Source organism: Micromys minutus (assembly GCF_963924665.1).
Source record: "Micromys minutus genome assembly, chromosome: 1".
Taxonomy (NCBI): Eukaryota; Metazoa; Chordata; class Mammalia; order Rodentia; family Muridae; genus Micromys; species Micromys minutus.
In genome coordinates, this window is record NC_137969.1 from 226,115,085 (window position 1) to 226,128,394 (window position 13,310).

The 13,310-nt window shown below is 40.6% G+C and overlaps 1 protein-coding gene and 1 pseudogene across 2 annotated transcripts; both read right to left on the minus strand.

Moving 5' to 3' along the window:
* Nucleotides 1-5,549: 5,549 nt before the first annotated feature.
* Nucleotides 5,550-6,289, minus strand: LOC308432608 (E3 ubiquitin-protein ligase RNF138-like; annotated as a pseudogene). The gene is made up of 2 exons: nucleotides 5,727-6,289; nucleotides 5,550-5,619 (listed from the first exon to the last, which is right to left on the minus strand). The product of its transcript is annotated as an E3 ubiquitin-protein ligase RNF138-like (transcript).
* A 4,034-nt stretch (nucleotides 6,290-10,323) lies between these two features.
* On the minus strand, nucleotides 10,324-12,558 carry LOC308417590 (disintegrin and metalloproteinase domain-containing protein 21-like; the record flags this gene model as incomplete). The annotated part of the gene is made up of 1 exon (XM_080912955.1): nucleotides 10,324-12,558. One exon carries the CDS (start codon nucleotides 12,556-12,558, stop codon nucleotides 10,324-10,326), a length of 2,235 nt encoding a protein of 744 aa, XP_080769081.1.
* Nucleotides 12,559-13,310: the final 752 nt, after the last annotated feature.

Below are 13,310 nucleotides of genomic sequence, written 5' to 3' on the forward strand. Positions count from 1 at the left end.
AGGATAGGTCAGAAGGAACAGGTCCAATAGAAGCATCTGTGTCTGCGAGAGAAGGCTGAAGCATCTGTAGGTTGCTTCTCTGGAGCTGTTCTAGATGTAATGAGCTCCTGGACTTGACAAGATGCTGGAACACACATATGTATACATTATGGGTAGAGATTAAGTACATTTGAAAGAAAGAAAAATTTTGTAGGAGCGATCCCAGTGCTGCCATTCCTGCCCTTTTCTTATCATAAAAAGGAAGAAAATGGGAGGGAGAGGCAGATGGTGAAAGGGGAATAGGGGCACCGAGAGTCTCCTACTGTCTTTGGGCATCATAGGGGGTGTATCTGGCTTTCATCATCAGGGTCCACCTTGCAAATGTTCACATCAGGCTCCCCTATGTACAGAGGCTTGTAATCCTATAACAGGAACTGATTAATAGTTTGGTTAAAAAAATTTTGTATCTGTTGTTGAAGGAATGTAGAGGCAAGATTGATAAGGCAGGGGACAAATTTCTACAGAACATGTCCTGGATGTCTTAAGTTTGTCATGCCATGAAGAGGGACAAAGGAAAGGTATGGAGTCATGGCAACATCAGAGTCAGGGTATCTGATAAAGGGTGAGGTAAGGTTATTAGGCAACATCACCGGGGAAGCTGTAAGTGGCAATTGTGAGTTCGTTCCAGGGGGTACACATAATCAGCAGTCTTTAAAGCAGCCAGGTTGGATGACATCAATTGAGATGTATTTTTTGAATTTTGGTAGTACTTACTGGGGACCCTGGTTGGGTCTAGTAATTGGATGACAACAGGAGAATAATGCTTAGCAACAGAGGGATTCTAGACATCCCAGACTTGGGGGTCTACCTGAGAAGCTGGCAAAGGAAACATGTTTGTGTTAGCAGGTTGACTGACTAGGAGAAGGAGCAGAGAGGTTGCTGGAGAGATTGGGTTCAGGTAAATGGGCGGAGCAAAGGAAATAGAGGCTCCTAGCTTAGCTAGAAGATCTTTTCCCAATAAGGGGACAGGACATGTTGGTACTACCAAAATGGAATAGATGAGAGGTGCACCCCTAAAAATACAACTAAGTGGTTGGGGTCTGGTGAGGAAGGTAAGGTTGTTCTCCTACCCCAACAATAGGAAAACAGGAGGGAGAAATGGGTCCCCAAAACTCCATCAGAACCAAGTAAGTGGCCCCAATGTCCAAGAGGAAGGAGATGAGCAGCCCACATACCATGATAGCTACCTGTAGCTTCCTGCTAGTGATGTCAGTGGTCGGGTCAAGGGAGCCCAGTCCTCTTCAGTTGCCCATAGCCAAGCCTAGGAGATCGGCTGGAGAGTTATTTGGGCATGATGTCTCTCTGTCCTGCGTGACACAGGGCCATCAACAGCCCAGTGTCCCTCTGGATGGCACCTAAGATATACCCACCTTGGTTTGAGGGGGCTAGGGCAAGCTTTCACCCAAAACCCTTGTTGACCACATCTTGTAGCAGGGTCCCGGTGGTATAGCAGTGGCTGGGGCTGGTCAGGCAGCTTTTGCCAGCATATGGTATTTTTGTTTGTGAGCCTTTTCACATCTCCCATGGTACATTTTAAAGGCCAGCGCCAAGACTTCTGCCTGTGGAATTAGGGGCCCCCTCTCTAGCTTTCTAAGCTTGTCTCTTATGTCAGGGTAGCTCTTGGAAAAGAAATGGGTCATTAGAAATTGTTTATCTTCTGGGTTTTCCAGGTCTAAATTAGTGTGCTGTAATAGGACCTTTGTGAGGTACTCTAAAAGTTGGGATGGGTTTTCCTGTCTGTCTTGGAAAACCTCTTGGGCTGCTCTGAGGAGACCAGCCAGGAGGCAGGTTATGAATCTATCTTTGGCCAAAATACCACCTGTGGAATTGTAATCCCATCTGGGATCTTGGTCAGGTACTACCTCAGATCTGATTGGGTATGTCCTGTCTCTTTGATGAATCTCATCTGCATGTGCTTTTTCTTGCTCCAAGCCCACCAGCATTCCTCAGGAAGTAAATTATTAGTAAGAATCATGTGTAAATCATGGAATGTCAAACTATAAGATTTCGGTGAAGAAGAGGATGAGAGAGGGCAGGAAGGGGCAGTGGCAGTGGTCAGGGTGAGTGGCGTGTTCACACCTACATGTGAATCTGGTGATGGAGAAGAAGAGGGTTCTGGAAAGCTTAGAGTACCATAGAGGAGCATGAGTAAAAGCAGAGATATCAGTATGGATTTTGCAGCGGAGAGGGGGTGGCTCATTGACTGAGTCAAGAATTGTGGTGTCATTTGCTGCTTGCCTCATTGGTAAAAGGAGTTGGGTGGGGCTACAAGAAGAACACAAAGAATTGTTAGAGCAAAGGTAGATAAATGCCTCTTCATAGGGAACCTCTTTCCATTTACCAGATCGTTGGCAGTATGACTAAAGGTCTCGTAAAATTAAGTCTAGGGTGCCATTTTGTGGCCATTTGGAGTCATTATTTAGTGGATACTGAGTCCAAACGTTATTTTAGAGGTGTATCAATTTAGATGTCTTTAGCTGAGGCATTAGTTTTGAGATTAGAAATTTTTCAGGAGACATCTCATTGGGGAGCCCATTGATACATTCTGAGACATTGAGTTGCCCATTGGGAAAAAAGGAGTGAAGGGACTACTGTTATCTCAAGTTATCTCAAGCCGAAGTCCCAGTGAATAAACTTGGTAGAGAAAATTTCTCCTATGCCCAAGAGTCCAGAGTTGTCACTTGGACTCCTGGCAGCTGCCTCTGGTCCCGGACCGACAGAATGCCCTCACCAGGCCTGGACTTCGGCGAATAAACCAGTTGCAAGAGTCCTGAGGAGAGGGATGAACTGAAGGAAGTTCCCAAGGGGGGCTCTTCTTAATGGGCAATTGATCCTTTCTTATCTCCTTGTACAAAGCTCACGTGCAAGTGGATCAAAGATTCATAAAACATAAAACCAGGTACACTGAAACTATTAGAAGAGAAAGTGGGGAAAACCTTAGACCACATAGGCACAGAGAAAAAATTCCTGAACACCAATGGCTTATGCTCTAAGATCAAGAATCGATAAATGAGACTTCATGAGACTGCAAACTTTCTGTAAGGCTAAGGACACTGTCAAGAAAACAAAAATGGCAGCCAACAGACTTGGGAAAGGATCTTTACCAATCCCAGATCCAACAGAGGTCTAATATCCAATATATACAAAGAACTCAGAGAATCAAATAATTCTATTTAAAAATGGGGTACAGAGCTAAACAAAAAATTCTCAACTGAGGAATATCGAATGGCTGAGAAGCACCTAAGGAAATGCTCCACATCATCAGGGAAATGCAAATCAAACAACCCTAAGATTTCATCTCACACCAGTCAGAATGGCTAAGAACAAAAACTCAGATGACAGCAGATGCTGATGAGGATGCAGAGAAAAAGGAGCACTCCTCCACTGTTGGTGGGGTTTGTAAGCTGGTACAACCACTCTGGAAATCAGTCTGGTGGTTCCTCAGAAAATTAGATATAGTACTACCTGAAGACCCAGTCATTCCACTTCTGGGCATATACCCCAAAAATGCTCCAACATATAATAAGGACACATGCTCCACCATGTTCTTAGCAGCCTTATTTATAATAGCCAAAGTCTGGAAAGAACCCAGATGTCCTTCAGTAGATGAAGGGATACAGAAATTTGTGGTGCATTTACACAATGGAGTACTACTCAGTTATTAGAAACAATGACTTTATGAAATTCCTAGGAAAAATGAATGTATCTAGAGAATATCATCCTGAGTGAGGTAACTCAGTCACAAAAGAACAGACATAATATGCAGTCACTGATAACTGGATACTAGTACCAGAAAGCTCTGAATACTCAAGAAACAACTCACAGACCATATGAAGCTCAAAAAGAAAAAAGGCCAAAATGTGGACGCCTCAGTCCTTCTTAGAAAAAAAGCCTCAGTCCTTCTTAGAAAAAAGCCTGAGTCCTTCTTAGAAAAAAAATAAGTGTATAGCACCCTCTCAGAGTGTGGTACACCTAGACCTTAAATCATTAATAATTCAAGAGCTAAGAATGCAGCCTTGTGGTGATTCTTAGTATTTAAAAATCATTATGTTTAATTTTTACACACCAAGAAAACTTTGACTATTTTCATGTTATGTTTAGTTTTACATGTACTTTATGCTCATTGTAACTAGTAAGATTTCAATGCATACTATCAAACCTTAAAAAAAATCAAGTGTTGACAAAAATATATTCATATAGTTTTATGCAAAAATGCTTTTAAAATCTATACATTTATCTGTTTTTTAAATAAAGTTGTTTAATTAAGAAAGTCAATTGCACAATAATAAAAAATAAAATAAAGTGGGAAAGAAAAGAAAGTATGTCAGTGTTTTGTTAGTATGGAACGTCAGAATTCCCTTGTCACCCTTTACTCTGTGAATTGGCCTTCTCTACAATCCTCTACACCAAAAATTAGGAACAAACTTGGTTTTGTAAAATGTAGTGAACAGTAGCTGATAAAATCTCTCACCACACATCAACTATGAATCATTTTCAAATATAATAAATTAACACCATTTAACACATTTTTCAGGTGTCATAAGAGCCAAATGTACCAAGTATTTGGCTTACCGTGTTAAAAACTTGTTAACAACATTTTAAACAAATAAGAATACTTCAATCCTATATTGCTTGTCCATTATGGAAACTCTTTAATAGAAATTCTATACATAACCTGACAAACTCTGGGCAAAGATATATATGTGCATATATACATGCAAAGTCTATGTACATATCCACATACACCTGCAACTTTGGATTTTTTAAAACCTAATTTAAGTGTATGTATCGCTCACTGAGTAAAAAGTTTCATCAGCTAGTGAGAAACACTGACTACAAAGAACTGTCCTGTAACATATTTAGGCTTACAAATGACTCAATCCAGATTGAAATAACAAACTAACCACCAAATAAAACCTTTTCTCTTCTATTGGTATGTTCTTCTAGTAGCAAAAGAAGAAACATTTGTACAATATGCTTTCAAAGTCAAAATTATTACAGACATCTCACTAGTCTTCAAAAATACTAAACATATAAATACAATTCTCTCATTGTCTTCCTCAGCTAGAATCTCTACTGTAAAAATCCCTTTGGATTGTCCCATTTAGTGCTTCAAGTTTCCCTTCCGCAGTTCTGACAATGGCTCAGGTTTATTAGTTTTATAGAAATCACATCATTCAGAATTTGCTGTTATCTCTGTACTAAATAGAAGGAACTATACCAAATATCAAAGACAACTTAAAGAAACAAGCAGAATATGTAATACAAGGAAAAGACAGATTCTCTTTTCACCACACAAGTGAAATCCAACCCTTTCAGTGCTGTTAAAGTATCTGTCTAGAGAAGGGAATTAGGGTGGCCAATCTTTATTTTCAATTAAAAACCTAATACAGTAGACTGAATTATTATTTTATTATTAAGCACAGCAAATTACTGAAAATGGTGACTTCATGCCTTCTCCTTAAAGATGGCACTGGTAGGTAGCAAGGAGGCAGAGATGTCTATATACATCACATATTTACTTGAAAAGACTCTTCCACAGCATTGATACTGGGTTTCCTTATCTAGCTCAAGATTCACAGATTCTCCATAATCAAACTGATGTCTTTGATTTAAATGATAAATGGAATTTCTAGTAATCTGGCTAGGATCTCCCCAAGAAGAGACACACAAATAGGACCTGTCACAGGAACTATGTGAAACGTGTGGTTACTATTACTGTGATCCAATAAACATCTTGTGAAATTTGATTCTTGACATAAGGGACACTTAAAGATGGGATGCACAGAAGAACTTGTAGCCTCTTGATACGTTTCTGTGTTGCCAGATGCAGATGTTTCACCATTACTGCTCCTTACTGAATCTTGAGAAATCTTAAAGTTTGGAATGACAAAAGAAACACCATATTCATCCTGATACTTCTTACAAGATTTGTAATGATGTATCATGCGATAGAATTTAATCTTTTTTTTTTTTTTTTTTTTTGAACAGCATGTGCAGCTACCAGAAACCTTCCTCATGATATCTTCAAGATCTACGGCTTGTTCTGGACATGCTCTTGCTCTTCTAATCACACTTCTGAGACATAGAGGACAATGTATTCCACTTTCTTCCACTGCAGTCAGGGAACATCTACATGAAACATGCTGACAGGTTGCGGTCTGAAGCAGAATCTTGAGCACCTCCTGACAGACAGGGAAGTAGAAATCATCTTCTGTGTAGAATGTGGCTGCCAAAACTCCTCAGACATGGTGAGGGGAGGGGAGAAGAGGCAACAGCACTTGCAGGAGCCAAGGTAGCAGCAGTGGCCCCTATGGTTTTATAGACATTTACATCCATTCAGGTTCTTGCTTTCAAGTATCAGACTAATTCTGGGTGGCTTAGGTTGCTCACAGAGAGTATGAGGCTAGGAGCAATCTAACTTTTAGAGGTGGCCCAAGTGATCACATTGCAAGGGTAAATCCTTCAGTGTGCACCTCCAGTGTTATGAAAGTTAAACCTCACCACTCATGCTACTAGTGCACTTGGGCAAGTGGTAACTGCTGCTCAAAAGAAGTTTTGGGAAAAGAGATGGAAATGGTGTAGTGGAAGGAAAGCAGGTTGTGATAAAAGTGGGAGAAAGGTGGGAGAAAGGTGATTCTGCGGAGGGACTGATAATGAGATGACATCTATTCAAAACTCGGTCATTCTCGGTCTCTGCAGTTCTAAGGTGATACAAATAAACGGATTCAGGACCGAACATATGACCCCCTTCTTTTCTGGACTTATCACTCCCTACTTAGGACCCTCCAAGTGCCCTATGGGAAAATCCTATGACTTTTCTCTGTTCTTAGTCACTGAACCCAATTCTATTACACTCAGAGGATTCACTGTGGCTGCCAAGTGTCTCACTTTGTCAGTGATTTTCAAATAAAACTAGAGAATTGCTAACAAAAATTCTATTCCCCCCTACTTCCACAGATGCAGTTTAACAACTGAATGTTCTTTAGGAAGCCTAGAATCCCTACATAGCTGTCATCTGGTCCTCAGCCTGTCCACAAGCCCAACAACTCCCAGACTACAGAGTAAATGTATAGGATGGGGCTAGAAAGACAGATCAGCGGTTAAGAGCACTGATTACTCTTTCAGAGGTCCTGAGTTCAATTCCCAGCAACCACATGGTAGCTCACAACCATCCTTAATAGAATCCAACGCCCCGTTCTGGTGTGTCTGAAGATAGCTTCAGTGTACTCATATGCATAAAGTAAATAAATACTAAAAAAAAAATGGCCTTAAAAATTTATAGGATGATTTGTCTTTGCTGTTGATCCCTCACACTTGTTTTTAAAGCATTCTTAAAATTACATTTTTAATTTACCTGTGTGCATGAATGAGTGTGGGAGAGGGAGGGGGGAGGGAGGGAGGGAGGGAGGGAGGGAGAGAGAGAGAGAGAGAGAGAGAGAGAGAGTTTGCAAGCATCCGTGTGTGTTGAGGCTTTGTCTTTTTCTGTATGTTGTAATGTTGAATGATGGTCCTCAGACATGGAGTCTGTACATAACCCCTGTGACCCAGCACCCAGTTAATTGTGATTGGTAATAAAGATTCCAACAGCCAATACCTGAGTAGAACAGAAATAGGCGGGGTTGAGGTTTCACAGGATTAGAGAGAGAAGACCATGAGGAGAAAAGAAGCAGAAAGAAACTGCTGTGAACTAAAGGAAGAAACATGCAGGACAGGAGAAAGTAGAGCTACCATGGATTAGCTGAGCCATGAAAACTTGGCCATGTGGGCTGGACAATAGGAGCTAAGAGGAGCCCAGATGAAACATACTAAGCAATAGGAAAGTAGATTCTAGCAGCATGGAAGGTAGGCAGTTGCCCAGATATTGTGCTACCTGTGGCTATTTAAGAATCTAGAGGCTGTGTATGTCTTTCATCTGGGAACATAAATGGTCCAAGACAGGGAAGAAGCACCCAGGATGTAAGTTTTAATCATTCTTTTACAACACGTGTACACATGTGTGTTATGGAACACAAGTGGAGATCATCCCACAGAAGCTGGTTTCCTCCTTGCTATCCTAACACTCAAGAATGGCCATTATAGGGCTGGAGAGAGAAGGCTCAGCAGTTAAGAGCACTGACTACTCTTCCAAAGGTCCTGAGTTCAATTCCCAGCAACCACATGGTGGCTCACAACCACCTGTAATGGGATCTCATGCCCTTTTCTGGTGTGTCTGACAACTATAGTGTGCTCATATAAATAAAGTAAATAAATCTTTTAAAAAATGGTCATTATACTACTCACTCACACCCAAAAAATGACACTTTACAATTTGGTGGCCATGGACTGAAGGAAGAAGATATGTGTCATCAAGATGTCCCACTTTACACCCGTCTCTGCCTCCCCCTCTCAGAGATGTCCTGTGTGCCAACCTTTGCCATCTGCTTCTGTCTCAGGAACACCCTTGTACTATTTGTTCTCCTATTGTATATCCAAAATCTCTACCACAGTTCCAAAGAAACACTATGTCTGCAATGCTCTGAGCCTGCCCTCTTGGCCAGCCCTGCCACTACTCCAATCTCTATCTCTCTCTCTCTCTCTCTCTCTCTCTCTCTCTCTCTCTCTCTCTCTCTCTCTCTCTCTCACACACACACACACACACACACGCACGCACAGAGTGGGGGGGGGCAAAGTTGTATCAGTCTTAAAACTCTAGGACCCCTCCCCCCACTGGTGATGCCAGAGCTCTGGCAACTCACCAAAGCTTGTCTGAACTGCCCACTTTGTCTTTTCCCCTGATGAAACTCTTCCTATAGCTTACAAAATCATGGATCCCAAAATATCTTATATCATACTCTGTGGTATACCTCTCAAATTTTTTTATGTCCCTCTTCTCTTCAGGAGAATTTCACTTTTCTACATTTTCTCTTCCTCCTTAAGACTACACACACCTACAAAGTTAAGACTAAAATTAAACATACTAGATAGACAGTTATCTGAGTTCAAGGTAAGCCTGATCTACAGAGCAAATTTTAAGACAGACAAGCTTAGACAGTAAAGTAAACCATCAAAAACAGAAGGCCAGGATCAGGCCAGTTGCCACCGGGAACAGCGAAGATAAAGGGACACAGGCCTGGTGAGACTGTGCTGCAAGTAGCCAGGGTGCAGAGAGATAATAGCCTTGTGGCAATTTTTGGTATTCACAGATCATTATGCTTCATCTATACTCACCAAGAAATCTGTTTCCATGTTACATTCTATCCTAAATGTACATTATGCTTATGGTAACTAGTGGGATTTCAATACATGCTATCAAACGACTAAAAGAATTAAGTACTGACAAAAATATTCATATAGTGTTATGCCAAAATGCCTTTAAAAATCTGTATATGTATCCCTCTTTTTTTAAATTAAAGTTGCAAAAATTTTTTTTAAAAATTAAAAAAAGAATTTAATAAATTATTAGAAGATTGCAATCAATTCTATAGAAAAAAAAAGATTTAGATAGAGTAAAACTGCTCAGTTCTTATATCCTTAAAGCTTGTTAAATAAATATAGTAGTCCAATCTCAATTATTTGGGAGATAGCTAGGTTAAGAGAAAAACAGAGACTTACCAAAAAAAAAAAAAAAAAAAAAAAAAAAAAAAAACTTTAAAATAGACATCACAAATATGTACTTTCTTTTCATGAAAAATATATGATAGATTTTACATGTAGAAGTATAGAGCGTAGCCAAGTGTTTGGGTATAGTAGAGTAGAAAGTAGGACATTCGCTTGGCTTGGGTAAGATCTTAGGTCCTTGGCTGTGCTGCTTAGCACCATAAAGCAAGAAGAGAGAAAAATTTTAACCAAAACAAATCTAAGAAGTGGCTAATTCTATGGCATTAAGAGGCTAGAGAGCTGACACAGCAGTTAAGAGTGCTTGCCTCTCCTGCAGAGACCCTGAGTCTTGTCCCTAGCACCCATGCTGGGTGATCCACAGCCACCTGTAACTCCAGTTCCTGGGGATTGACTCTGGCCTCCACAAGAAACTACACTTGCAATTTCACACAGAGAAATAATCAGAGAGGGGAGGAAAGGAAGAGAGATGTAATAAGAAATAATTATAAAGATCAAATATAAATGGAGATACAATGCTAATTCCCCAATGATTTTATTGCAAGATGAAATTCCTCAGATTTGTGAATGGTTACATGACAGTCAGGAGACATCATTGACAATTTCTTGTGGTAATACATGGATTTTGTCCATTGTGTGGCTCCAATTAGTTTGATATGAAGTTAGCTATCTGTTAAAAGTAGGATGTTAGGCCACTTGTTCAGTCTGTAGAATTAATACTCCTTTTAAAAGTGCACCAAAAAGAATTGAAACCAAGATAAGAACCATGCGAATACCTAAAATAACTACTAGTCTGTTGACACTCATATGTATGTCAGCTTGAAAACTTTTCTCAGAGGTAGGTGGAGGACCACTGTTTAAACTACCCCCCGTTCCTCTCTGCAAACAATTTGGAGGTTGCCATCCTCGGGTACAGTGACAGTTGCCTTTGTTGTTACAAACCCCTCTAAAGCTACACATGGTCATGTTGCACTCAAAATTCAAATCAATTTGATTCAGACATCTTTGATTTTTACAGTATTTTCCAGGGCCACAGTTTGCACCATCCACTACAAGACTCATTTCGGGAACTTCTGAACCATGGTGTGCATCATACCCAAAGCAATGTTCTTCTTTAACATCAGGTACCTTTATATGATGGAAGGTAGTGTGTTCACCTCCACCGGGAATATGAAGGACACCATCACAGTGAATCTGTCCACAAAAAATATCCTCCTCTTGGCATGCGACAGATTGGCTTCCTCCACGTAGAATTCTGATCCCACAGTTTCCAAATCGGTCACCTCTGCGATTTAATTCTTTATAGCATGCTGGTGAAGCATCCTTTACTTGGTATCCAAAAAGAGCTTGACATTGCAAATGACGGTCACTACAGTTTCCTGACATGCAAACTGCTAGTGGAGAACAAGGAGTTCCATCCATGATGTGAAAATCCTGTGGGCAATGCTCTGAGAGTCCATCACAGTATTCTGGAAGATCACAAATACCAAGTTTCTCTCTGCATATCATTCCAGAGGGTGCAAACTTACAAGAACTACAGCAACCTCCTGAGGAACAAAAGCTGCCTTGAGTAAACTCACAATTGGTTGCACAACAATGACTAGCTATACAGTCTTTAATAGAACCACAGTCACATTGCTCACCTGCATCCACTTCCTTATTTCCACAACGAGGAATTTCATATTTTAAATTTTGATATGTAACACGTGTTACAGACAGGCAAGGGTCCCAACCATGGATTCTCTTATGTATCATACTATGGGAACAATTGCTCATCATATCGTGAAGAGTAGGAAATTCATTCATGACACAACTGCTCCTTCTGAAACAAACACAGCCAGGTGTATCATGACTTATATCCATAACGTGGCCCATTGCATGAGCCATGTAAGATGCAGCTAGAAAATGATGGTTTTGTCCTACATATGTATATAATACTCCCCAGTTAGGGTTACATAATCCATTCCGAGTGCCAAAATAATCTGTATTTCCAAGTCTCTTTGCATAGAGAAGAGCTGAAGTGGCGTGAGAAATTTCATTAAACAATCTCATTTTCCAATAGCCAAAATATTCCATAATTTTCCCGACATCAGTTAAACTTGTGGTAAAGTGGTCATTGTCATTCCAAATACATGCAACACGTACAAACACACTCAACCCACTTACTTTATAAATGCTATCTGCTATGCTGTTCATAACCAATATTAACCGAAGTGACTCAGTTGAATTCTCCCGTAACTGTTTGAATAAATCGTGAGTTACCGTGTAGTGTATTCCAAAAGTTTTCGGATGTGAACGCCACATATATACAGGTGCTCCTCTGGGACTTCCAGAAATTTTAGTCTCTTCAAGGGGGTCACTTGCCTCTGGCATAATCTCATCATTTCTACACTTTTTAGACTTATGTGACCTTTTGTCCACCACAAGCAGAGAAATTACATGCTCAAATTTGGAAGAAGATGCCAACGGTTTGATTTCATAGGTGAAGTCATCCACCCGTATCATGCCTTTCAGACCTCCACTGCAGGTATCTAGTGTAGCTAGGGACCCAGGGACTCCTTTCAGGTAGCTGTAGAAGTAACAATCCCGAGGAACAAATGGGTAATCCTCCTGCTGGGCTCCTTGGTCATTAGAGGTATATACAGGAAAATTTTGAGGAATCATGTTCTTCTTGAGTTTCATGTGCACCACATGTCTTTGTCCCCTAAAGCGCATGCTATAGGTGATGTGCCCTGACATATCACTTTTACCCATTCTCTGGAGAACCTTCCTGGGGATCACAACTTCAGAGGTAGAGAAGCGCCATTTGGGTGGGCCACGGGAACAGCAGACAGGAGACAACAGTGCCCACAGCATAGCTAGCCAGAGAGCACCTCCCACAAGTGCATGAGTCCAGGTAGATGGTCTGAAGAAGGGAGCCATGGACCACACCAAATCTGGTCCACTGGGTGACAGACAAGACTAAGACATCAGGGAAAGAGGAGAGCAGAGTGAGGCAAAGGCTTACAATCTCTGGTAAGTAAAGGGAGAGAGGCTGTTACATAACAATGCTGTGCTCATCTAAGCATTGTGTGCTAGTGATCTGGAGAGCCTATGGTGGAAGCCCCAGGGAAGAGCAAAAAGTGGGAAGCACTTGGAGAAATAAGTATATATTAGACTTAAAATAGCTCGTATCTGACTGTGAAAATGTAAGTGGGAAAAGGAAATGTGGGAGTTTAGGACAATTATATTCTATATTTGCATATACATACACATATAAACAATATCATAAATTATAAAGTATAATAATATATATAACATGCATTACATATATGTGTTATATATAGTACAGTATATATCATATACTTCATGAAGAAAGAACTGACCATTTAATTATGTCCAGAAACAAGTATTAATAAGACACCCGATGTTCCTCTATCAGGGTCATGCGGGAAGAATAATTGTTTATAGAAATAACTTTGAGAATTTTTTTTCTTCGTGGTCTTTTGCTAATAACTTCTGAATTGGTGTGTGTGTGTGTGTGTGTGTGTGTGTGTGTGTGTCTGTGTGTGTGTGTGTGTGTCTGTGTGTGTGTGTGTGTGTGTCTCTGTGTGTGTGTGTCTGTGTGTGTGTGTCTCTGTGTGTGTGTGTGTGTGTGTCTGTGTGTGTGTGTGTGTGTGTGTCTGTGTGTGTGT